The sequence below is a fragment of the Neomonachus schauinslandi genome, chromosome 6 (genome assembly GCF_002201575.2).
Source record: "Neomonachus schauinslandi chromosome 6, ASM220157v2, whole genome shotgun sequence".
Lineage (NCBI taxonomy): Eukaryota > Metazoa > Chordata > Mammalia > Carnivora > Phocidae > Neomonachus > Neomonachus schauinslandi.
The window spans coordinates 140,752,151-140,778,452 of record NC_058408.1 but is presented as its reverse complement, the minus strand read 5'-3'; the positions used below and the strand labels follow the sequence as shown (position 1 = coordinate 140,778,452).

Here is a 26,302-nt window from a genome sequence, read left to right as displayed (position 1 = left end):
ATCTAGAAGTCTCTTTAAAGTTCATTTGCCTCTAAATCAAATAAAAACAACCTCTAAGAAATTCTCTTTTAGGTTTTTCCCGAACATCTTCAGTTTTTCAGAGGGAATCATCGAATAGTTGGTTTTGCCACCGACAGATCAGTTGGTGTTACGAACGTTTAACCGCCATGGGGACTGAGATTGAACAGTGGTTTGGGAATCAGAAGAGCTATGTTCAAGTCCAGCCCTGTCACTGACTTACTGTGGGGCCCAGCCCAAACCCCAAGGCTCACTGAGTTTGAATTCTCTTCTCTGTAAAGTGAAGGAATTCTGTGTACCGCATGCCTTCTAAGTGAATTTCTGATCCTCAGACTTTATGACTAATACATAAATAGACAATTTAGACAGTCTTGGTACTTTATCAGCTGAGCTCCTTGATCATTTCAACTGAGCGTCATGTAGAAATCTTTCTTTTCTCCGTAAGTGCCTGCATATTTAAAGTTTACTCATGTATTAGCTGAATCGGTCACATCAGTCAATGGTTGGAGAAAAAAAGTTTGAGATTCAAAGATTAGAACTTGGAAAACGGAATCGTTCAGTATCAGGTGTGATGAGAGGGTGGCTCAGCACCCTCAGAATGTGGGGGAATGAATGCTGTTATTCAAGTGAAAAGTTGAGGTTATGGTGAGAGAGAAATTCTTCCTTAAAAGATATCCTTGCAAGGTGTATGTGTACAGACACAGATCTCTTTCTTGAATTAACTCCAGCCGTTGGGAAAAATCAAAGAATGTTCTTGACATTCAAGCAATGTAATAGTTTCAGGTAACAGCAGTGGCCTTACATTTTTCAAATACCTGTTTACAAATGATACAGCTGGTAAGTTTTAAAAATTGCAAACACATGATTTGGGGAATAGTTTTTCTAATACATTTTTTCAAATTTGTCTTAATTGGCTTAGTTCTGTTTTCTTTATCTTATCAGTCTTGATCCTATTTTAGTATTTAAGTCCTTGATGAGTAGGTAAGGATCTGCATTAACTGTCAAATAAACCACATCATCCAATTTTTTAAGTTATAAAATAAGCTATTATTTTACATATGTTACATGTAATGTGATTTTCCTTTGAATATATTTTATGAATTTTTGCAATAAATGAAAAGCAGAAAGAGATACTTGGGGAGTGGAGTATCATATGCTTGATTACAGTATGAGCCTTATCTACGTATTTTACACATTGATCTTAGCTGGGTAGCTAATAGCAAAAGAATAAAATCTCCTAATCTTGTTAGTCAATCCCCTCCCCTGCCCCATCCCCACAGGCTGTTTCTCAAAGCCTTTACCCAGTTAGGGAAGAAGCCTTTCTAAACAAAACATAATAACCTATATCATGTGAGATTTGTAACTACCTAATATTACAAGCTATTTTTTTTTTGTTTTATAGGCTAAAGAAGAAACATGAGTTACCATTTTTAGCCAGTAGAATTCTTAGAGTCCTTCAGGAAGTTGGCAGGGGAGGGAGGAGCAGGATTAAGGCAAACCCATAGTGAGCTGAGGTGGGAAGGCTGGCCTGGTTGTTGGCCTTGGGGGACAGAAGCTGCCTCTGACTGTGGCATGAAGTCTGGCAAGTTATGCCAGACTTGAGGTTCTGATTTGCTGAGATCCAGAGATTGTGGATCTCCTGGCTTCCCCCCTCCCCAAGCACGTAGCCCAGCTAAGGAAGGCCATTTCAAAGAAATAGTGGGCATTTCTTATGAAAGAAAACTGGACCCCTGGTAATGGTGCAGTGCTGAATCCTTACATACAGGATGAGAAGTGTGTCACCCAGCGTTCTATACACACACTTGACTGGTCCTGGGAGATAGAAAGCCATAGTTCTCCCTCCATAACAGGCTTCCCAGAGGAGCCAGGGCCGGGAGCCACCGCCTGGGTCTTCCTCCATTGTCTTGAAAGTCAGTACCAAATTCAGCAGGTGCACAGCTGTATGCCATCTCTTGTTTCCTTCAGTATCTTCTGGGCCCTGGATAATACATTCACTGCCTCCTCTGTTAGGAATATGGAATTACGATGCCGGCCCTTCCTTGCTTCCCTGGGTCATCGTAACCCTTCCTCCTTCACAATGAAGTCAGGGGATGCTCGGGGCAGCCCTTCTTTGGCCAGGCTGCACGAGAGCGCCCTGTGCCTCCCGTGGCACCCGCCACACGGTGCCACCAGGTGGGGAGCTGGGTCATTCTGAAGACTCAGCCACACACTTTCAGCCCACGAGGATTTGGGTTCAGTAGCTCTTGGCTGCTGTGTCAAGAAAACCTTCGAAGGTGAGTTCACTCTATGCTTCTCTTCTCCCCACGATCGATCAGCATATATCCGAATCTTCACCATCGACGTGCAGGTACCTTCCCACTGCTGAGTTTCACAGTTAGCTCATTGAGAGGGGTTCTTGTACTGTTCTCTGGATGTGAAAGCTAACATCTGACACTCTCAGTAGCATCTTCTTAAAAGATACAACACTGTGTTGTTGAAGGTACACGCATTAAAAAATAATATATATATATAGATACATAGCAAATTCATTCTGTTTCCTAATTCCATTCAAATTCTGGTAATGTTTTGCTGGTTTGATTTTTATATTCTTTTGTATATTGTATTAAGACATTAACCTTTTTGTTTTTGTTTTTGTTTTGTTTTCACTTTAGGGGACACTTAACAAATCCACTAGTTCAAGAAGCTTAAAATCCCTTGACACTGAAAACAGTGAAACTGAGTTAGAAAGGATTTTGCGTCGCAGAAAGGTGACAGCAGAAGCAGATAGCAGTAGTAAGCTGGTTTGAATTCTCCGCAGTTCTGCTCTTCCTCTCCGAAACATCTGCCTTTAAGTCCCTTTCTAACATGAAATGATCTTTTATAATTATTAATTTTTTTTAATGTGAGTGAGAAGTATTGGATTGGCAAAGGTACTTATGGATAGGTAGCTTATTAGAAATTATATATTTTTGCTTATTGATATGTTTATTTATTTGCAGGTAATCAAGGTTTTAGAGATTGGGCTTGCTTAAGGCAAGATGCCCCCATGTACAGATACTTAGGATGGGCTCTGACAGTAGTGTAGCAACGAGAACAGGCTCTGGATCCAGACCGCGTGAGTTTGAGTCCTTGCTCTGCTATTGACGAGCGGCTTGCCCTTCAATTGCTCAACCCCTCTGTGCCTCAGATTCTTTATCTGTGAAACGAGGGTAATAAAAGCACTGCCTCATCGGATTATTCTAAGGATCGAGTAAGTCAGTGTATGGAGAGTGCTTAGTGGTGTGCATGGCACCAAGTCAGTGCACAGGGATTAGGAGTCAGAGTAGGAATTACGCATCAGTTATAAATGCAGAGGCATCGTCTTTATCCTTCGTATGCACTCTGTTCATTGTCTCTGCATATGAGCAATGTCAGCTCCGTTACCAGCTAGAAACAACCATCTGAGCAAGTCTGGAGCTCAGAGACTGGGTCGTGATGTGCATGTATGAGACCTCAAAACTAACTTTGTATGTCTTCTGTTTTGTTTTTTGTTTTTTTCCCCATCAGCTTGGTCACAGGAATTAGCAGAAACCCATATGAGCTTTTTCCCTTGTGGCCAGGAGGCTGGCTTTGAAAAACTACTCCAAAGTAAAATTAACCAGCAACCGTAGCTAATGGGATGAATCTTTTAGACTCGGTTCAGTCAACTCCAGTTGGTCCATTTAAATTTGCACTGAGTCATGTTTACCAAGTTTAAGTTGCTTAGAATAGGAGGGATTTGGGTTTTTGTTAATCAAGCTCTAGTTTCCATGTAGGGATTTTACTCTGACAATTTAGTAAATTGGTTCTTTGTACTGGAAGCAGCAGAATAGCAGCCAAACCTTTATTATAAAAAGTTGAAACTTTTGTTTTCTTCTTAAAAAAAAAAAATCCGCCATTCAGGTTTTAGTTTGGTCTGGAAATTCTGCTGTTAATATCATAGAAGAATTCCTTTCCCCCCAAAATAACCACCTCTCAGGAAAATTAAGCTGTGCTGTAAGAGATTTTTTTTTTCTTAGAATTGCTTTATAAGCATTTACCAGCCCCCACAATGAATCATTATTCCTGTTGTGACAATCACTTCTTCCAACATTTCATCCTTGGAGTTTTCATATAGCCATCATTATTGTTTAGGACTTGGTGGATCCCATTTTTGTTCTCTGTCATTTACATTTTGTATTTTGTTCCTGTGGAAGCATTCTGACTTCACTCGTGAACTCGGTCAGATGTACAGCACTATTTCAGAGTTGGTGTTCAATGGGAGAAACCAGGAAACATTTTCATTTTAGTCAAGATGGGAATTTGAATATTTCAGAGAATGGAGAAAGAAAGGAACACACTGTACAGGCATGGTTGAGAATCTTTCATTTTATTTATTATACCCCACAATATGTAAATATTCAATGTATCGTTTGAGGGATATTACAATAAGGTATATAGTCAATAGAATCATCAGTATCTGGATAGAGAAACAAGAACTCTGGCAGAGTAGAGAGGAACCATATTGGGGAGAGTGACTTGTAACTGAGTAGAAATTTTCTTTTGAGCTCCCTAGTAGCCAAAGCAAAAAAAAAGGGGGGGGGAGTGTGAGAGGAGGAAACAAATTTACAAACTCTATCATCTAGAAAAAGAAATCATACTTTTTTTTTTTTTTTTTAGATGGTACCACTGTTTTTCTAGCATCGAACTATTAGAGGTATATGCCAAATAAACCTTTTTATAAGGGTCATGGAATGACAAAGTGAAAATCCAGAAAGGGTTGGGGGGGTAGGGGAAAGGAGTAAGAAGCTAAAGTTAGCACAGCTGCGCACTGCATGGTGGGAGCAAATTACAGAGATGAATTTGATAGGTTTATGGCTTCAGGTACACTTGAGTCTCTTGAGATTTTTTTCCTTTTGCACACAAAGGCTTATGGGGAAGCTAATGTGAGGTCACAGAGTGGAGAAAGGAAGCATGGTAAGAGAGGCGGGGGCAGCCTGAGCTTTGCAGACAGCAGATCCCAGGATAGTTGCTATCTCCCTCGGGGGCCAGTGAAGCACCTTTCTCTTTAGTTTCTCTTATCAGACCTATCTGATACTTTCGGTTCGTGGCCTACCGAGCTGACATTTCAAAGAGCAGCAAGTACCTCTTGGAAAACACTGGACAGCTTAAACAGGACGCAATAATAATAATAATCTTAAATATTATGTATTTTTATTTATTTTTTAAAGATTTTATTTATTTATTTGACAGACACAGCGAGAGAGGGAACACAAGCAGGGGGAGCGGGAGAGGGGGAAGGAGAAGCAGGCTTCCCGCCGAGCAGGGAGCCCGATGCGGGGCTCGATCCCAGGACCCCGGGATCACGACCTGAGCCGAAGGCAGACGCTTAACGACTGAGCCACCCAGGTGCCCCCGAACTCTGATTTTTCTTACATACGAAAAGAAATAGGGGCGCCTGGGTGGCTCAGTTGGTTAAGCGACTGCCTTCGGCTCAGGTCATGATCCCAGGGTCCTGGGATCGAGTCCCACGTCGGGCTCCCTGCTCGGCAGGAAGCCTGCTTCTCCCTCTCCCACTCCCTGTGCTTGTGTTCCTGCTCTCGCTGTGTCTGTCTCTGTCAAATAAATAAATAAAAAAAAAAAAAGAAAGAAAGAAAAATCCGAGTTCGGCTCAGCTCACCCACTCTCTGTCCTTGGTAGCGGGCCTCATTTACAGAAGAGGCAGTGGGCGTTGGTGTTTTCAGAAGCAGATCTACTTTCCTACAAGGACGGATTGCTTAAAGCTGCCTAGCTTTGTAGTCAGCAACTGCCCAAGGGCAGACTAGAGCGACTCAGAAGCAAATATTGAATTCAACTTCGTATTTTTTCAGCATCTTTCTTGATCTTCCGGCTCTTCTCTCTTCATTCCCACATCCCGTACACCAGGAGGCTTGTCCTAGGTGGGAGGGGAAAGGTCTTTTGAATCAGGACATGCAGTGATGTCACAGGCTCGTCGGCCCAGCTGCTAGAAGTGAAATAAAGGAGGAAGGCAACTGACGTTTTGGGAGCTGTTGCTTCCCGCTGGAGCCAGAGGCGGGGGTCTGTGTCTCCCCCAGGGAGTGAGGCCACGGGAGGTGGGACCACAGAGCGGCAGAATGGTTTCCCAGCCCCTCTTTCCCCTCTTTCGGGAGGTTTTGCACATCACAGAACTTCAGTTTGGGAGCTGACAGGTTATACGGTTGGGATACGTCAGACACATTCACATGCAGATGTGAGGAAAACATGCCAGAGTTTAACATTAACGACCAAGGATCAGCTAGCATTTTGGATTGTGCCCCCTAGTGCTTTCCATTTTAGGAGATGATCTGCCACTTGTGAAGGAATAAGACTCCCAAGTTTTGTCCTCTTTACAGTGGTACCTCTCAAGGTTGTCCCCCAGCTTAATTTTATCCATACACATTTACGACTTAGTACATAAATATGTTTTACAAAGATTTCTTCTGAGGTTTCAAGGAAGACATATTGGAATCTTGCTTTGGAAAAAGCTGGCTAGGGTAAGGTCTTTCTGACTAAAGATAGAAAACAAGTAACGGAAGAACTTTGCTTCAGGGCCCGGGATTTTTGGATTGGTACGCCAATAATTTCAGTAACGAGCCCTATTACAGTCATTTAGACTGATCCCAAAGAGCAGAAAGGTCCAAAAGATAAACAGCCAAACTCTTTGCCACTTAATTTTTAGAATCCTGTGTCTGTATTTTAACAGGAAATAAATCCACTTACTTCTCAATCACATTAAAATGAAAATGTTCATAAAAGCTGTTTAATGCTTAAGAAGCCTTCAGGAACCTTTTTAAAAAGAGCCTTTTGACATTGTTCCATTTGCTGTTTAAAACGCAGAGCTGAGTTTTGGAAAGAATTAACTCTTGAGAGGCCAAATGGTTCAAGTAGGGCTGTCAGAAAGCCATGCTCTGAGAAGAAAAGAGTTTTCACAATTCTGGTATTAATAAGGACTCTGGTCAGCGAGGGAACCATGGCCTGGGTTTTTGTGCTTTCTTAAAGGTCTGTACATAATTTCTCAGCTTGGTCCTGGTGCACTGAAAAGCAGTAGTACCCCCCAAACAGAGCATATTTCTAATAGGAACATTTTCTAGCATGCTCTCGAAATTTTAACAAAACTTGGCCTTCTCACTTCCTGAGAGATTTTCGGCTAATCTGTTTTTCAGTACCATATTAATAAGCATTGCACAGAATTATTAAACTTGAGGTATGTGTTTGGTTTTAAGGTCCAACCGGGATATTAGCCACCTCAGAGTCCAAATCCATGCCAGTGTTGGGTTCTGTATCCAGTGTAACAAAAACAGCCTTGAACAAGAAAACTCTGGAGGCAGAATTCAACAGCCCGTCCCCCCCAACACCTGAGCCAGGTGAAGGGTCGTGTAAATTGGAAGGATGCACAAGTTCCAAGGTTACATTTCAGTAAGTAATGATGCTCTTTACTAAGTAAGTGTGTAGAAGAATCTGTGATGACTAAACTGTGTGTTGCTTTGCTTTCTTCCTCTTCAGAGAGATTTTGATCGGGTTAGCCAATAACTACTCTTCTTGCTTTGTTTGACGAGCCAGCTTGTGATTCTAGGCTCCTAGTTTAGAGCTCTTATTCTGATCCAGAGCAGATACGGGTAAAGAGAATTCCTTCCCCTAAACTGGTTTGGTAATCAGGTTCTTCTTCCACACACACAATTCACCTGGATGATAATTACTCAGCATCACAAGACACTTAATCATTCTTTCAGGATTAAATGCTTGGATCATCCCTCTTAATGATTTATGAGCAATCGAGGAAGATGCCAGATCTTCCAGAAGACGCTAGATCTTCCAACGTACTTTGAAGGGGACATTTTTATAGAACCTTGTTTTCTGGTCCTCAGTGAAAGATGTGCCTTAATACTGCTCTCTCCTGAGAGTGAAGAGATGCTACTTAAAAAGAGTTCTCGCCGAAGACTTGCTTTGGGAGAGTGGCACTTTGTCCAAGAGTTAATCTTGCTGTTGAATGTGTTTCAGACAGATCTGGTGGAGGGTCAATTTGTTTTATAACAGAGGCAAGCTCTTTTTGAAATTAGTCTAGTTTTACTGAAGTTCTCTTGCCAGGGTGTCAGCTGGTTTGCCACTTGAAGAAAAGGAAGAGGTGAGACAAATCAGATCAGCTGAATATTGTAATCATGGTTAATTAAAACCTCTGACTTCCTGTTCTCTCAGGAGAGAAAGAACCCTTTTTTTTTGTAGCTCTATCTGTCTTAGTTTAAAAGGTGAAGCCTGGACAAAACGAAGTTGCAATTCAATTTAGATCTATTTTTGCCAACTGGTATTTTCTTCCGCTCTTGCATTTCTCTCCCTGGCCCTATTAACTTTTTTTCCCCCTCTTTTGGAATGAATGGCCTTCTTTGCTGATTTACAGTATTATCTCATTTCATTGTGTTTAATTAAAAGCACACTTCCCCTGTGGTCATGCGTTTCCTTTCTTTTGACTGGAGTCATTTGAACAATTCTAACAGAAAGATGATCTATATTCATTCTTCATCTTTCCTCTTAAATTTGTTTAACACCTAATTTGACATCAACAGTCTGGCTACATCTGAACCAATATCCAGACACAAAAGCAATTTGGCTGAGACAGGTTAGTTGCTGAGAAATGCTTCAGTGTGCGCGTATAGATTTTTTTCCCTTTACCATTTTATACAGATAATCTTAATCAGAAAATACTGCAACTCCTTCCTCCTTTTGTCTGTCTTTTATTCTCCAAAAGTAAGTGGAAATTACATTTCCAAGAAAGGAAATGAAATAATTGCAGGCCCAAGGTCTGCAAAATGTGTGTTGAATTGACAGTGAAAAGGATCCGTGTGTTGACAGACACAGTTGTTAGGTGCCATAAAGGCCTAAGTGAAGCTCAATTTATTTCTCGTCTTGCTTGTTCAATGACTGCTTAAGAGACACATTTCAGTTTAATTTAGCTACTTAAAGCACTAATACAAATACTCGGTGCCGCTTTATTAACTTTTAAACTTTGTAACCCAATGCTTGATTATTCGGTTCTTGACATTCTTTAGCTGAAATAACTAATGCTGTGTATTTTCATATTGACAGTCATTTAGCAAAGAAGAGTGCCTTTCTGAAAAATCTGTTTCTTATGCATAATTAGACTATCCAAATGAATCCCGTTATTTTGTGTATGTACCTGGTAATTATTCACTTCCCAGACAGGCACCCACACTTCGTTCATTTATGATTAAACCTAGTTTTTTTAAATGAGTACAAGAAGTTTAACTTAACATAGTTACATGAAAGCTTTGAAAATTAAAACTCCTGTGATGTATCAGGATTCCCTGAAAACTGGTCTGGCTGCCAGGAACAAGAAGGGTTATTTTGGAGGCTGGCTCTAAGAAGTTCACTCTGTTAGACCAGCCGTAAGGTGGAGGCAACTACATTGTCTTATCTCAGAAACCTGGATGGTCAAAGCACTTGGAAATCAGATCAGCGATTGTAAAGCAAAATGTTACCTTTGCTTTTTACACTTGATCTTAGCCAAAAGGCCGAGAAGCGGTTACCTTTTTAAAACCGTCTCTACTCTAATGATCTCATCCTTGTTTTGATGTGTGGCTGCACCACCATGGTGTTTCAGCCTAGTGGCATTTTCCGCTCTTGACGGGGAATCAAGGTCAAGGGAGGGTAACAGTCACAGTACCCTCTAGTACATACTTTCTCTCTCTCTTCTCTCTCTCTCTCTCTCACACACACACACACACACACACACACTCACACACACACCCCAGTCCCTACCACCCTGACCCACCCTCCATCTTCCTACTTTGGCCCCTCTGGCTAGGTATCACTCCACCCTAGCCCTTTGCTTTTGCTGTCCCTTCTGCCTCCTGTGTCCTCCCCGGTGACCACCTGATTTATCTCATCTCTGTCCTTTCTTTGCTCAAATGTCATCTTTTCAATAAGGCCTTCCCTGACCACCCTGTTTAAAACTGTAATTCCTCTTTCCTAAGCTCTGATTCCCCTCACCCTCCTCCGCTTCTCCCCTGCTAGAATGTAAGCTCCATGAGGGTAGGAGGTTTTTTTTTGTCTGCCCGCTGGTGTATCTCAAATGCCTGGGAAAATCCTGGGAATTCTGTAAATACTTGTTGAATAAATGAATGAATGAGTACATTTTCAGTATCACTAAAACAGCAGAATGTCAGTTAATTAGAATACCCAGTTAGCCTGCGTTTCCCCTGTTATTCAACAGTCCCACATATGCACAGGCTAAATATTGGAGATTTTTGTGTGTTCTATGGTTGGCTTCTTTGGTTTTGTAAACTTTTTTGTTTCAATGCTCAGAGGTCATTTCCAGTCAGCTCAATTTTGTATAACTTCTGCATCTTTGTACCTACACAAGATAAAGTTATCAGAGACAATAGCATGCCCAGTTTTAAAGATTTTTTTTTTTAATTTTTATTTATTTATTTGAGACAGAGAGAACGAGAGAGAGAGAGAGAGAGAGAGAGAGAGCACATGAGAAGGGGGAGGGTCAGAGGCAGAAGCAGGCTCCCTGCCGAGCAGGGAGCCCGATGCGGGACTCGATCCAGGGACTCCAGGATCATGACCTGAGCCGAAGGCAGTTGCTTAACCAACTGAGCCACCCAGGCGCCCAGCATGCCCAGTTTTAAAGGAAAGATTCAGCTATGCTCACTTGTATGGCCTCAGGTAGATGGGAAAGGTTGGAAACCTACTAAGAAGGGTTTTAAAAGAGTAGAAACAAAGGGGTTTTCTGCATAAGATCTTCACTTAATGAGAAAATTATACCACCAAGCTATTCCTGGAAAGTTTTTTTCCTTTTAATAAATTCCTAAAATCAGCATATATATGTGTTCCAAATAATTGAGTAACTCCAGTCTGGTAAATTATGGAGACAGAAATACATGGATTTATTTCCTAGGGACTCATGAGATGGCAAGAGATATCTTTAATACTTAATTGTAAGGATTAATTAAAATTAACATTCTTGTCACCGGCCTAAGCAAAGCAAGGGTTTTATTTATTTATTTATTTTTTAAGAAAAAGGGAAAGGTAATCAAGAGTTGGAGAAGCCTAATTATTTCCATTTTAATAATAGCTTTAGAAATATTTGTGTCCTGTTAATTATTTCTAATAAGTATATGTTATCTAGTAATAATATCTTAAATCTAATAGCGAACTTGAATTTCATTAATTCTGATTAGTTATAATTCAGACAGGAATGATAATAATAATCTCCCTTCATGCTATGAGAGGTGAAGAGTTCGGCCAAACAAAATAAATAAATCAAGAATACATATATACATACATACATAACCAACCAACCAACCAAGCTGATTTTGCTTTCATGCTCTTTCCTGTTGATTGAGAGTAAAAATCTGACCTTGTTAAAATATTTAAGACTCATTGATCCAAGTTAATCCATGGGTGGGATGGTCAATGTAAAATAGAGAAAATTCCAGATTACAGATTTTTTTTTAAAGATACTTGTTTTATTACTTTCAGAGAGCACAAGGTCAGAAAGACGGGGATGGTTTCGTATATTCACCTGTAAAAGCCTGTAGAGCAGGGCACGGCGTAGCAGGGAGACAGGCCTGAGCCTTCTCGTGTGTGCACAGGGCGGCCAGCAGCATAGGGCTGTTGGCCAGAACGGGAGCTCTCCCTACACCAGGTGAACGAGCGTCCCGATCTTGGGTTTGCCATTTGTGGCCATTAGGCCCTTAGGCAAGTTACTGAGCCCCGGATTCTTTTTCCTCATGTGTAAAATGAGGGAGATAACACCTGCCTTGGAGCGTTGTCATGTGGGCTAGAGAACATATGAGAAGTATTTCAGTAAATTCCTTTCCTGTCTTATATTAAAATCGTAATGCGAGGCCATGGCTGCCTCATCCAGGGCCAGAGCCGAGTTCAGAGTTTAGACACCGGACACCTGCGTTATTGACTGGGCCAGGTTTCCTTGGGAAGGTCATGCAACCTCTCTGTTCTGTTTTCTTTTTTGTGTTTTTTTTTTTCTTATCTAAAATCGGGGCAAGTAGATGAGGCTCTGTCCAGAGTCCCCCGAGAGCTCTACAACCTCAATAATTCCTCACAAATGTAGTTGCTTGGTGAAGAAGTTCACAGTTAAGCCACAAAAGGCAGGCCCATATTTTCTGCCTGCAATGTGCCTCTCAGTACAGACTGATGGTAAAACACACACAAACCCAGGACTGTAAAATAATGTTTAAACTACGTTACCAGAATTTACAAATCCAAATCAAAATGATTGTTATCCTTCAGAAAAGTACTCTTGGGGGTCAGGACACTCACTCCAGCCCTGTCACTGTTGTTCCAAATGCTCTCAGACCTGCCTGGATTAGAGGTATCTGATCACACAAGAGACAAATTGGACAGCTGGTCCTACAGGAGAATTAGTGCCAGTATGTATGTATGTATTTACATTTTATTTATGTGAGAGAGACAGAAAGAGCACAGGCAGGGGGAGGGCAGAACAGGAGGGAGAAGGAGAAGCAGACTCCCTGCTGAGCGGTGAGCCCCACACGGGGCTCGATCCCAGGACCCTGAGCTGAAGTCAGACGCTTAACCAACTGAGCCACCCAGGTGTCCCATGTGTCAGCATTTATTTTGGTAAAAAATGATATGGGCCATTTTAATCTCCCCTGTATGTTCAGTATGTATTTCCAAATGACTTCGGCTTTTTTTTTTTTTTTTTTTTTTTAAAAAGATTTTATTTATTTAACAGAGAGAGACACAGCGAGAGAGGGAGCACAAGTGGGGGGAGTGGGAGAGGGAGAAGCAGGCTTTCTGCCGAGCAGGGAGCCCGATGTGGGGCTCGACCCCAGAACCTTGGGATCATGACCTGAGCCGAAGGCAGACGCCCAACGACTGAGCCACCCAGGCGCCCCTCAAATGACTTCGGCTTTTGAAAGTGAATTCAGTTTTTAAAAATAGCCATCAGTTTGCCACAATTGCAGATATAGATTTTTTAATGTGAACAGTATACGTAGATATGAGTGAAGTTGTCTTCCATTCTAAGCCTGAAACATGTTAGCTCTGTTATCAGTAGAATGCAGGAGTCTGATGTTCTCAGTGGGTACAGGTGAAGGAAACAAAACATTTTGGGGGGGAAAAGCCTACAACATTCCACTGTATATGGGTTTTCTCTTTTTTTAGTTAATATTTTTTATTCTTTACAACCTATATTATATGTTAAAATATATTCATATTATAACAATATCTGTCCAAGAGGAGAAGTACTTTAATTGCTCCAGGCAGGATATATACGTTGATTACAGATGAGACGATGGGTAATGGCACCGTTTTCTGCTTTGGAAGTTCTGGGCTTTGGAACTCGCTTCCACGATGTTTTACTGTTGTTACTCTATTTCACTAACATTTATTAAGCCCTGTACATTCATGTGTTATTTAATTCTTCTAAATGTACAGATTGGACATAGCTCCATTTTACAGATGTGAAAACTGAGGCTCGGTGAGGCAAACACTCGGCCCACAATTCTATTCCTCATCAAGAGTCGGGTCAGATTTCATTTGAGCCTATTTCATTCTACCTCCAGAGCCCATGCTTCTGAACTACAGCCTACTGCGTTGAGCATATTGAGAGCTTGAGAAATGGAGGGAAGAAAATGACTGAGATATTGTCTTCTATTAGAAGGAATGATGCTGCAGTTAAATCCCCCCAGCCCCCCCCCCCCCCCCCCGACCCCCACATCCTGCTCCTCTGACCCTGTCTGCTCATAGGTAGGTCATCCCTTTGCCCCTCCCGTTCCTGAGGCTGACCTCACCAGGTACAGTATGTCTTGCCAAGGGAAGAAGGTGTTAGCCAGTAAAACAATTCTGGAAAGGGGAGCCAATCTGAATTAGCACCGAGACTTAAAGAGGGGGCGAAAAGAAATCATTTTCATGTTTTTTGTGTCAAATGTCCAGTAAAAGAGGCAAAAGCCTCAAAAATTTTGCAAATTACCGTATCACCAAAGCAGCCTCAGTGACTTTAGAATCTGTGGGCATACGTTTCATGTACACACTTTTTATTTTTTGACATTTTCCAACATTTTGAAGAATAATTTATTCTCCAGGAGTCAAAAATCTTGAAAATATCTGACTAATCATTGGGTTCGAAAGGTGCTTTTTACTAAATCATAATATAATATGATAATAGAGAGGTGAAGCACTGTGAATCCAGTTGTTTCAAAAACATACCTTCTATAGCCCAAAATAAATTTTGTTATATCAACTTTATGCTATACCTTTTTTTTTTTTTAATTTTATTTATTTGACAGAGACACAGCAAGAGAGGGAACACAAGCAGGGGAAGTGGGAGAGGGAGAAGCAGGCTTCCCGCTGAGCAGGGAGCCCGACGTGGGGCTCGATCCCAGGACCCTGGGAATCATGACCTGAGCAGAAGGCAGACGCTTAACGACTGAGCCACCCAGGTGTCCCTATGCTGTAACTTTTTAAGACACCTCCATCTTGGGTCATTCACCCATTAGCTCCTTTGAGTTTGTGCGTATGTGTCCATTGGTCGTCATGTTTTTAGGCTGTAAACAGAGGCAGGACAGGTGGGCCTTCAGTATAGAGAAAGAGGTGAGCAGATCTTCAAAGAGTCAGGCATCACAGTCGGGCAGAGGCCCAAGGTGGGACCTCGTGCTCTTGCCCTCTTGCTTCTCTGTCTCTGAAGAGTGTCATGTACAAACAGGTGGGTGTTACTCATCCCTATTGAGCTTTATTCATCCATGCTCACTTTTCCTATAAACACTTCCAGGAGGGTGAATGTCCTGACAGTCACAGCTAAACAAGGCATGATTGTTCATTTCATCTAGTTACTTCTATAACACCTTGCTTCAGAGAGGGGAGAGAACCCATTTGAAAGTGGACTCAGGTTCCATCATCACTGGTGTACCTCTCAGTGATTTCACAGCTGGGTCTTCATCTCTTGGCTCTCATTCTCAGAGACAGGGTAAAGCTGCATTTGCCAGAGTCTCTTCCAGTGAACGCTTCTCTCACTCATCATGCTTCTTTTCAACCCCAGATCTCCCCCAGAACTCTGAGCTTTATCAAACTTGTACTTTTTAGCCATGAGAGGCAGCTAGCTTGCCTTTTTTTGTTCGGGAGGTCAAAACAGGCCACACTGTGCCCTACAAGAATTTTAAAAACAAAAGCCCAGGTATCAGTGACCGAAATTCAGTTTCAGTAGAAAAATGTCCATTTCTGATGAAACCATTTTTATTATAATTTGCATTTAATTTCTAGATCTATGGTGTCTCTAAATATGTGTGTCTTTTGTCCCCATACAGATTTATTTTTGTGAGAGTTCATCTTGTTTGAGCCATTAACTGAATAGCAAAGGGTAGTTGATAAAAGACAAATTTTAGATGTCTCTTGGTTACTGTGATCAGTCAAACATTTCTATGAAAGAAAAAACCTAATTGTCTTTCAGGTTTTGAATTAAAAGTAAGATTGATTTTATCATCGTTTGACCTCTAACTGGTCTCTTCAGTTTTATGTCATTATTTCCAGTGTAAAACTAATGTAGAAAAATGAAATTGAAAAGTACTGCTTTTTTTGTGTTGGAGCTGGAGAATCTGAGCTTTTGAAATAGGTTTCAAATAGAAATTGAAATTCTTAACTTATTTTTAGGTAAACTTGGCATAAAATTCTTCTCCCAAACATTGACCTCAGCTGGAAATGAATTTGGCTGGTCATATACCTATTCCTTGAGGGAGGTGGGGGTCAACATTTTGTTCAAGTGGAAAACAGAGTTCTTTTAGTCCCTGTGGTGGGAGGGGTGGGTTTTTTTTCCTGTTTTTTCGTCGCACACCATTGCCTCATCTCCCCCTCTCCTCCTTTCTCTTCCTTTGTGTGTGTGTGTGTGTGTGTGTACGTGCATCTGTGTGTGTGCGCATGGTGTGGAAGGGAGAATGGAGGGCCCCTTCCCTGTCCTTAGTAAACATTTGCTTCTGAGAAGAGACTACTAGCCAGCAGAATGAACCGCATGGAAGTTACTGCTTAATCTGATGCTCTTATACAATTAAAGGATTTGCTGTGCCCTCCACTGTAATCTTAGTGCTGTCGAATTGTGTACTCACACCGCAGGAAGCAGCTCTGCTCGGCAAAGCCCCGCTACAAAGGTTCTCCTTGTGTGCCTGTCCATGGATAATTAAGTCTTAACAACAAAATTAGCAGAACAACTGGATGTTCTGGAAGTTGAGATCCCCTCACTTCGTCTTTTTTTTTCCTCCCCCCTCCGCAACCCCACCCCGGGAGTTACCCTGTGGACTGGCCGAGAGGTCCGCCTGTCAGTATTGTCTGACAAGTGTTCTGAGTCGCTGTACGGACACCTTCTTCCAGGTTAATTGTTGAGGCTGTATGACATCTAGTGTTAACGTTCTATTGAGTAAATCCCAAAACGACTGTGAAAAATGCTACTGAGTCATCCTCGAGTCTCTCAAAGGATGAATTGCCTCCTTAACATTTGCCTCCAGTTGCAAACACCTATGATTTTAAAAGACTTAGCATAAAATGTATCATTTCTGCAGAGAGAACCAAATTGCCTTTGCTACTTTGCAATGTTTTTTTTTCTTAGCATCTTTCAGTAGCCTCTGCAGTGTTTGTGTTTGCTTTTAGTTGTGTATGGTGGTGCCGAGGGGAGGTTTTTAATTTATTCAAAGAGAAGTCGCCGACTAAAACTTAAATGCAATTTCAGAGCTAAGAATAAATTGACTTCACTTCTAGAACCCAATAAACACATTTCATTTGAAATATACTTTGTCCTCTCTATGAAAAGTGGCACACTGAATTCTCTGTGACTTCCCATCTTAAGAGAGAGTTTAAAGTGTAAATTTAAAGAAAAGTATTTTAAAAATTATAAATATTGTTCTGAAAGCCTAAAAATGAAAATGCAACATTTTATGCATGGCAGCTCTTTTGAGGAGCCAGTGGTATATAGTAAATTTTGTAGAAGACCCTGTCTCTTAAAATACTTCTTTTAAATAACATTTGCTTTTTAATAGCTGTGATCTGGATGGATTTTTTTTTCATGGTGACTTAAAGTTGTGGAAAATTACAGAAAGCTTAAAAGGTAGTCCACGAAAGTATCACACACATTTCAGAATCTTTGCCTGAGCTGAAATCCATCTTAGTTCCCACTTTATCGGTGTTGATTTTGCTGGTGAGAACGGCCCTGGGTTCCTGAGCCTCCCTGGGGCCAGGGGATTTCGGGATCTGTGAGTGTCCACAGTCCAGTGCACGCTAGGATCACAGGAAGTGGGACAAGTCTTCGGGGCGCGCACGGCGGTCTGAGCTGCACCCCGTGCACTGAGACCCCTTTGCTCTGGTTACTCCACTAAAGACGGTACGGCTCCCTGTGGACCCAGACGTCTTTGCCCAGCCATTGTTACTTCTGTTAAGAAGGAATTCTTGTTAATCTTTAGGGCAAAGCAGCATCTGATGGCTGATGTCAGATTTTCAAACCACGGTGCTATTCTGTTGTTTAATGATGGTGGGTTTTTTTTTTCTTCATAATTTAAAATTATATCTACTTTTTCACCAGATAGAAGCTGACCCAAATCGAAAAACTGTTCTTTGACCTAAAATGGAGTTTTGAGAAGTATACACAAAGCCCAAAGAATCTAGCTTCGTTCTGCCTTCATTATATTTGAAAGTGTTAGAATTGGAAATCATACAGACAGTTGCACCTTATATTTGAAACTCTTCTGGGAGATTTTGGACAAGTGTATTAAAATCTCCCGAAAAAGGAGGGTGTCTGAGGGAAACAACGAACACCACCTCTGCTATAGAGCTGCTCTCGAGCAACTGCATAAAGGGCTTCGAAAACAAATCAGTCTTCTTATTTTTACACCAGGGGGAAAAATATAAAAACTGACTTCCTCTTTGGAGTTTTCCCAGGAAACTATTTTATAAAGACGAATTTAAATCTTTCCGTTTTCTGTCCTTGGAGGTGGTAAATATGATTGCGGCTTTATTCATTTTTATGGTAAATGAAACAGAGTTCAGACCGTCCGGCTGTGCGTCATTTGCTGGATGGCTGCCACCGACTAATGCAGACGTCCCACTGGGAGACCGGAGAAGAACTATACTTTGATTCACCAGATTGTGTTAAATAGTCCAGCTGTTGCGATTTGAAAGATAGTTACCTCAGAAGTGAAGTAGAAATGAACTTGGCATTTATGCCTCAAACCATTTTTATACTGTTTGGCAATCAGCTTTTCAGAGGTAGCATTTTATAAAATAACTCTCACTGCTTAAAAGTTTCATTCACTGTAATGTTCAAAATGTCCCACCTTTATATTATCAGTAAAATTAAGCTTGAGTGATATGCAGAATTTGCATGAAATAAGCATTTCCCCCTTCATTTCATGAGCTTTGATTGTATTCAATTGAGCTCAGAACCACGTCTATTAGGGCTCTTTTGGGCATTAGTTAATTTGAATTGCAGCCGAAATGTTAGCTAGAATGTTGTTGAATATAATTGGAATGTGGAAAGTTGATTTTGAAAGGAGTTTCATTGAATGCAAACAATGATGTGCTTTTTTAAAAATTAGAATGCTGCTCTTTCGTCTCTCGTAACACAGTCTGAGAAATCACGGAGCCCCTTTCTGAAAGTTCAGCTTTGGCAGTGCTGTTTACAATTGTTCGGGTGCTTCTGGTGCCCTGTGCTTTGGAGTCAGGTCCTTTCTCCGACTACCGAGTGGCCCCACATGCCACCCCTTGCAGCTGGGGAAGCATAGCTGCTTTCTAAAAGGGCACCCATCCGCTTCCTAAAGCGGCACAGATCGCTGCATTGCCTCTTAGCTTTTATTTTGCTTTTTGGTTTTTCTTTTTGTCTTGGAATAGCTCTTGAGCAAGCCATCTAAAATGATCTATGAAAATATTTTGAATGGATCATAAATGACTACCAGTATGTTGTGATAAGGAAAAAAAAAAAAAAAACAACCAGACAGGAAATCCAGATGCTAAGATTTTAGTCCTGTGTCTGCCCTTAACAAGGTGTGTGCCCTTGGCAGATCAGTTAACTCACTAGTCTTTGGTGTCTTCATCTGACAGATGCAAAGGTTGTACTAGTTCATGTCCGTAATGCCTTTCAGCCTGAATAACACATGAGCTTAATCTTACTTTATGTAACACCTATAACATCTAAGTTTTACTTGGAGATTTTGTAGCATACAGGAGAAGATCTGCCATACTCCCCATGAGTACTAAATAGTAATTCCTTATTTGTGGTCACTACCCTTCAGATGAAGAATTAAAGCAGAAAAGTGGAACAGAGTGATAGTTTACTGTAATTCCTATTGCATTGTTGCATTTGAGCACCTGGGACTTTACGTTAGGGGAGAAGCTTTAACCTGCTAGAATCTACCACTATGGCTGCCCAAAGCAAGAGCCTGGGCTCTTGGCACTGTCACTGCTGGCACTCTCTGGCTCTTCCTGTGAGATGGGGATGGAGCGAGAGGGAGGCTGCAGAGGAAGGTCCCTCGTTCCTTCTGGGAGGTCCCTCCTTCCCCATGGGAACCAGGAATAGGCCTAATGTGTCAAGTCCAGAGGAGTTACCAGTCACAGAGGGAAAAATGGCAAGGGATAGCTTGAAGGGACAGACTCTGAAAGATGCATCTGAAAACAGAGTCAGAAAGACCTAAATCAGCAAACATGCCAAAATTAACCTGTGGCATCATCATCCTGTTTCTAGAAGAAGCCACTTTGGGTAAGCTGCATGGAGAAGGCAGGAAAATGGAGATGGCTCCTAATTCTTGTTCTGATTCTGCCACTGATGAGCTGCATGATCTAGGCCAGGTTCTCCCCCTCCAAACCTCATTTTTCTCATCTGTTAAAGGACCAGTTGGACTCGATGATTGCTATAGCCCCTTTTAACCTTAACCCTTTGGGATTCCAAGTCAGCGGTTGTTATCCTGGAGAAATCGGTTACTCTGACTATCAGCACAGAGATTCAAAGAAAGTGCCCACTGTGCCAAGTTCAGCAATAATCAACAAAGGAGTTCTCAATTTGTAGCCTATGGGTGACTTAATAATAGATTAATCTGCAGTTGAGAAACTTACTTCAGGAAAGAAGAATAATTCTCTGGACGGAGACAATTCGAGGCCAATTTCATCCTGACCACACAAGGTTTCTGAGTCTTCAGTTCAGTCGATATCCAGTTGTCTTTTTGTACCTGTGCCCTGAGAACATCCCCTGGAAGTTTTCACCTCCAGCTGAGGCAGAAAGCTTTTTTAGGATGTGTTCATCCCCCCTTCACTTGCAGACACATACGGGCGTGAAAACATCCGTGGTAGCTCTGCCGAAGGGATGAAGGTCAGTATGGGTTGATGGAAGTTGCTCATCTAGAATGAGGTGAAGCTTCCTTTGCATGCTTAGAGCAGACCAGCTGACTTAGCTAGCGGTGGGCTCTACCGCAAGATGGTAGAGGCGGACTGGTAACCGCCACTGGTTGTGGCTTTGACGGGAACAACTCGCTGGGCTGGCGCTTCATTTCCTAAAATCCCCTTGCCCCTTTGTTTCCAGGTTAGGGTTGACCACAAGAGAACTTTGCATGAGCTTTAGAAGGTAGAAGTGACATAGTGGTCATTTCTGTTTTGTTTTGTTCTAAAGGCTTGGAAGGTCCACGTAGGGCAGGCGCTGCTACGGTTCATGGGAGGTATCACCTAGTTGGCCCAGTTTTCCCAGACCCCCCCCCCAACTACTCCAGCTTTTCCAAATGTTAGACCAGGTATGTGTGCAGTTCCCTGTGGAAGGCTCCAGTGTGTCTTGCAGGTTGTCTGCATCGTGGGGGTTGGAGACTGGGAAGGGCAGATGCACCTCTGATTTGTCTTCGATCTCTTGCCATCTTCCTGTTCCTTGCCAGAACTGTGGACTTCAGGCCCAGCCTCCGACGCAGAGGCCACTGACTTCCCTGACTGCCTCATTAGCTCTCTCCCTTGCCCGATGACTAATTCCGATCGTAGAGCCCATGTCTCTCTCACAGTGGTTCTGCTCCTCTGCCCACACCCTAGTGGACACTGTCTTCCAGGTGTTGCCTGGGTCCGAGAAGGTCAAACCAGGTACCACTGGGGAAACCGCATCCCCTGTTGATTCCCAAAGCATGGATCCGGCCTCCCTCTCAGGCTTCTGGCCATCCCAGTGCTTTCACCACTGCCGCACCAGACAGCTGTGGGTTTGTGACCTGCTCATCATCCACAAGTGACAGTATAACCAGGTAGCCAGAGGGAGTGGTTTCTAGGCTTTTGGACAGATTTCATAGTGCTGGTCAGAAAGTGAGAAGACCCTGGTCGTGAGTGAGGTTTGAGTGTTCGGTACCTGCGGCTGGATCCTGCAGGCTGCTTTTTCTCAGTAGATGAGCATTTGTTCTGCTGCTTTTGTCTCATATGAGAGACCTCCAGACCTATTCACACCAAAGCCTGGGTTTCTGAGCCTCCCACACTTGATTAGTATCCACTCATTTATGCCACAAGTGGATCCGTGCTAGCTGCCGGGGTAGAAATGTGAACAAAGCTAAACAGGCCGTTTCGTGGATGCTGACGTTTTATTTGAAGAGACAGACGTTAAACAGCTAATTACACGGTATTCCTTAATGACTGTGCTGAGTCCAAGAAGGGAGAAGGAGCAGGTGGTAAGGGAGTGTCAGACTGGCGGGTCTGGCCTGCTCCAGGGGGTGGGTCGAGCAGTGGGCTCCCCACTACATGTCCTGACGTCCAGAGGTGGGACGGGGCTGTGCTGGTTCGTGCTTAACATCTTAGCATTTGCCAAGAAGACCAGATGCATCTGAAGAGGCCCAGTCCTGCTTGCGGCACACCCCTCAACCTTCAGGCCCCAGGTCAGTAGCCCAGCACCTTCAGATGGTGGCCTCTGACCAGGACTCCTGAGAGGAGTAGGTGCCAACAGCCTAATTTCCTGACTCATGGCAAGAGAACACATGGACACAAGGAAACTGTCACGTAGCTTGAGAAGCAGTATCTTCTTGCATCAGAATAGAAAGAAAGAAAGGAAGTATCCATGGAGAAAGAAACTGCTTCTAAAATTCCTTAAGAAATTTCTCAAGAAACATGAATCTCCGTTTTAGAAAAAGTTTATGGTCACTTAGCGTTTTAGCTTATTCTCTGGATTCTTCCGTCTGCCCTAGCTCCTCCCTCACCCCTCCCCGGGTCGGACCAGCTTTCTTCTTGTCAGTAATGGCAGGAGCGGGTGCGTCTCGCAGCTGTCCGTCCGTGATGGGGGGTGGCTTGCTTCCCTCAGCAGTGTGGTCTCCTTGGAGCTAGTCTGCCCCCAGATGTCCCCAGGGACAGGCGGAGGTTGGGGGGGGGGGGTTAAATGGCTCCTTCTGGCTAAGTGAAGGTGGGACAGGAGTCTGGGCGGCAGGCAGTAGGGAGGCCCACACGCGGCACCCAGGAGCTTTGCACTTCTTGAGAAGAGTGTGTAATTAAGCAGGTAGGTGCATTTGGCTTTTTAACACTTCCATAGCTAATTGCTCTGACTTTTTCCGCCTTCTTTCTTCTGGCCTCGTGCTCCTAATGTCATCTAATAGCTCCTTTTTCTTTTAATGGCTGGCACCTCAAAGACCACTTTGTGCATGTTAATTAGACTTAGAGCATTTGGGGTTTTTTTGTTGGTCTGAATCCAGGAATATGAAAGCCAAATATTTTCTCTCTCTGCTTTTTATTGTTTTGTGTAACTGTTCTTCCTCCAGGCCTCTCAGTAACGCCGGATGCAGGAGCGAGTGCTTTGGCCGTGAGCAACAAGCTGGACCCGTTGTAGTTTTAGATCCTGTTTCCACACACGAACCCCAAACCAAAGACCAGGTCACTGAAAAAGATTCCACTCAATGCAAGGATGGTGAAGATGAAATTAAGCCAGAACACAAAGAAGACGGCATTGAAAAAATGAGAGACACAGACAGCTCCCACTGCTGATCTGCACACTGGAAGGCTGACAGGTGTACAAGCCCTTTCCGACGGGTACGCGATCAGTTCTGGCGTATTGGCAAGCGCCATAGATATTCTGTTCTGGTCACTGTACTCAGAATGCGGGCTCTTTTCTAGTGTCACTTTTGTAAGTAATTTACCTATAAACATAAGTAAGTTCAGCAAAATACACATCCTGTGTAGGTTTTGTTTTTCTTCCTAGGGATAAGATGTTTTTTCTCGAATTACTGTATTGTGACTTCTTTTAGAAGGTTACAGAAAATTCGGATGTCTGTCTTTTTAGGTAACATGCATACCATTCATCAAGTGTAATGCTCAAAGTTGGCAGCATTGTGGATAAGTGGATAAACAGAACTGACCAACTTAAGGTGATTTAAGAAACCACCCCCCGCCCCCGGCCCCAAAGCAGCTTCTGTTTTAGGTCTGATCTTCGTTGGAGAGAGAAACCACAGCAGTGTGGAAATTGTGAGGTGCTGTGGCGTACAGATTCCTCTAGGATATACCGAGCTGAGCTTCAAATTCAGGAGCTGCAGACATCCAACCAGCCCTCCCAGAGTCCAGGCTAATTGCACGCTTTGTCGGCTATGGGACGGGGAATATGCACCATTGACTGTGTCCAAAGCCTCCCAAGGACTCCAGTGGGAATGCGGTGGTGGCCCAAATGCAGAATGGAGGGGAAGGTCCCAACCTTGGGTTTCATAGAGTATTATCTTAGTAAACCATGTGCTCTGTGGTCCGAGCTTGTTGTGTTTTCTCCCGTACCGAGTGGCACCAATACCGTGGTTTATCGCGATTCTTCTGATTCTTCATCACGATTCTTCTGTACAGTGACAAGAAGTGACAAGCACACAGTTTTCTTGCTTCACTGCTGTTCTACATTACACAGGTTTGTTGTGTACGTGTTTTTTCTTAAAGAAATTAAGTGGTAGTTAGTCTCTAAAAATACAATGTTTCAGTCTACCACAGTGAATAAATAGAAATGTAATCAGGGATTTAAAAAAAAAAAAAAAAAAATTTATACAGCTTTTCCCAAGTTGATTGTTTCCAAATTGGTGTTTATTTAAAATAAGTGGTAATGTACTTGAATGCATTTTTTATGACAATGATTCAATAATGGTAATTTTACTATTAAAGAAAGTGAAAGGTTTAGTTTTGTTAGCGTGGCTCAGCATGTAGCTGTCAGGTGTTCCTCACCTAAGGGCAAAAGAAAATGATAGTAATAATGGGAGTAGTTGTGTTTTATTTTTGCACGTGTGCTAAGCGTAGGCTTGAAGAGGTGGGTAGGCAGGTAAATCAATGTACTTCCTAAATTTGGAGATAATTACCCTTCCGTAGGTTTGTTATGCTTGACTGTTTCCATGTTCTTCCAGTGATGATTTTACAGTTATCGGTTTACTCACGGGGAATTAAAATGTAATGTTTTCCAACTGTAATTTTCCTAATCGAATAATACTGCTATATGATACACCAACTACAGGGTGCATTAACTCTTAAACAAGTTCTGTTATGCTGTGATTTGAACTCTCCTCGGCACACTTATTAAAAAGCACTGACAATTTCCCACTAAAGGTCCACTGTGGTTATTGACAGTTCTGGTTGAGTTCCCCAAATTGGTCACTCTTTAGTAAAAAAATTGCCTAAGAGTCGATAGTTTTAGTAGTTGTTAATAATCTGCACAGTGGTTTATTCTGAGGAATTTTATCCCGTGTTTCTTCATGCTCTCCTTTCTGGGTCTGTCGTGAGCCTGCTGGCAACGTGCTTTACATACACTTAGGAATATAAAGACACACAGACTCGTCATTCCGTATTTCATCACACACGTCAGCAGGATGATGCACTTAGGAAAACACTGTCGTTTCCAGGGTGAGGAGGTAACCTCTTGGTGAGGTGTGTTCGCTGGGCCAGGCAACAGTTAGTACCTGGTGTTTGAAAGTGTTCTTGCCTTTCCCAGGTTGCTTTCTTACTTCCTGGTGATCACAAAGCATTGAGAATTAGTTTGACAGAAAGGTATTTGATACAGGATTTTCGTCCCCTTGTTCTGCCAGCAGTATTCCTTTTCACATCGGTTTTGAGGAGGTTTTGCCCCTGCTGGGGTGCCCTTAGTCAGCAAACAGTCCAGAACGGGAAGACGCAGGAAGACTAGGGCTCGCATCTGCAGGGTACGTTCTTAGCTATTTGCACAAGAAAATTATAAATGAGTGAAAAGGAGGGGTGGCGTGGCTCTGGCCGCTCACCAGCCACTCCTCTTTCCTCACCTGCTTTGTTAACAAACGATGTGTTGGAAATGGAGTAGTACAGGTACAAATGGTTTTTCGTTCTCTTTCCAGGCCATCATAAGGTTGTAGGTTAGGTAAATGCTAGTCCATGTTGTTACAGAATCCTGGATGATCTTTCTGTGTGTGTTGAATCGCTTTCATCATGGAACGACGTCAGCTTATCTGGCAGTACTCTGTGGAGAGGTGACAGCTGTCCGTCATCATCGCTGACCTTAGAAGGACCATCAAGCAGCCTTTATGTAACAGATTCGATTGGTTTGGAAGCTTCTCCCTGGCACTAACATTCGCCAGTCCTACTGTCACTGATTTGCATGGGGTATGAGGAGTCTCTCTCTCTTCTTTTATAGGTAATAACTTCTACATAGTGTATGTTACATGTTTTATACCGATGACATATTAAATACGTATGGAGAGCGAGAGACGATAGAAGTGGAAACTGTGTTCATCACTTTGAGATACTAGAATGTTCCCTCTCCGTTGGTGACCCCAGTCAAGTGAGGAAAAGGTGGATGGGCTGTGCCCTGTGTTGAAATGAAAGCGCTGACCTGGTTGAGGTAATAAATGACCTCTTTGGTTAATTTAATTTTGTTACTGACTTAGTTTGTATATTTTTGCTCTGGTTCCATTCATTTAATTATAATTCATGTTATGGTTCCAGGGCAGACTCTCCGGTGATCTCCCCTTTTATTCCGTGTGTGTGTGGACATGTGCAAAGGCTACGTGAACACCCAGTCATGTCCTGCCCACCTTTAAAATGAATTTTTCAGGGGCGCCTGGGTGGCTCAGTCTGTTAAGCGTCTGACTCTTGATTTTGGCTCAGGTCATGATCTCAGGGTTGTGAGACTGAGCCCCAAGTCTGCTGGAGATTCTCTCTCTCCCTCTTCTTCTGTCCCTCCCCCCACACTCTCTTTCCCTTTCTCTCTCTTAAAACAAACAAACAAACAAAAAAAACACCCCATAAATAAATGGATTTTCCTTCCTGTCTCTCGTACCCCATTATGTGATGCTAAGCCTCAGGACAGGCAGTAGCAACCACA

At 42.6% G+C, this 26,302-nt stretch overlaps 1 protein-coding gene across 4 annotated transcripts in view; it reads left to right on the top strand.

Annotated features, from left to right (window-relative positions):
* SHTN1 (shootin 1) overlaps positions 1-24,546 on the top strand; it is a 96,296-nt gene extending 71,750 nt beyond the window's left edge. For 3 of the 4 annotated variants that reach the window (XM_021699535.1, XM_021699538.1, XM_021699536.1), the window contains 3 exons: positions 2,670-2,790; positions 7,257-7,449; positions 22,755-24,546. In XM_021699535.1, coding sequence (XP_021555210.1) covers positions 2,670-2,790; positions 7,257-7,449; positions 22,755-22,977 — 537 coding nt within the window. In that variant the 3' untranslated portion in view covers positions 22,978-24,546. The remainder of the gene's footprint in view (positions 1-2,669; positions 2,791-7,256; positions 7,450-22,754) is intronic. The other variant, XM_021699537.2, reaches the window with a different exon arrangement.
* The last annotated feature ends 1,756 nt before the right edge of the window (positions 24,547-26,302 follow it).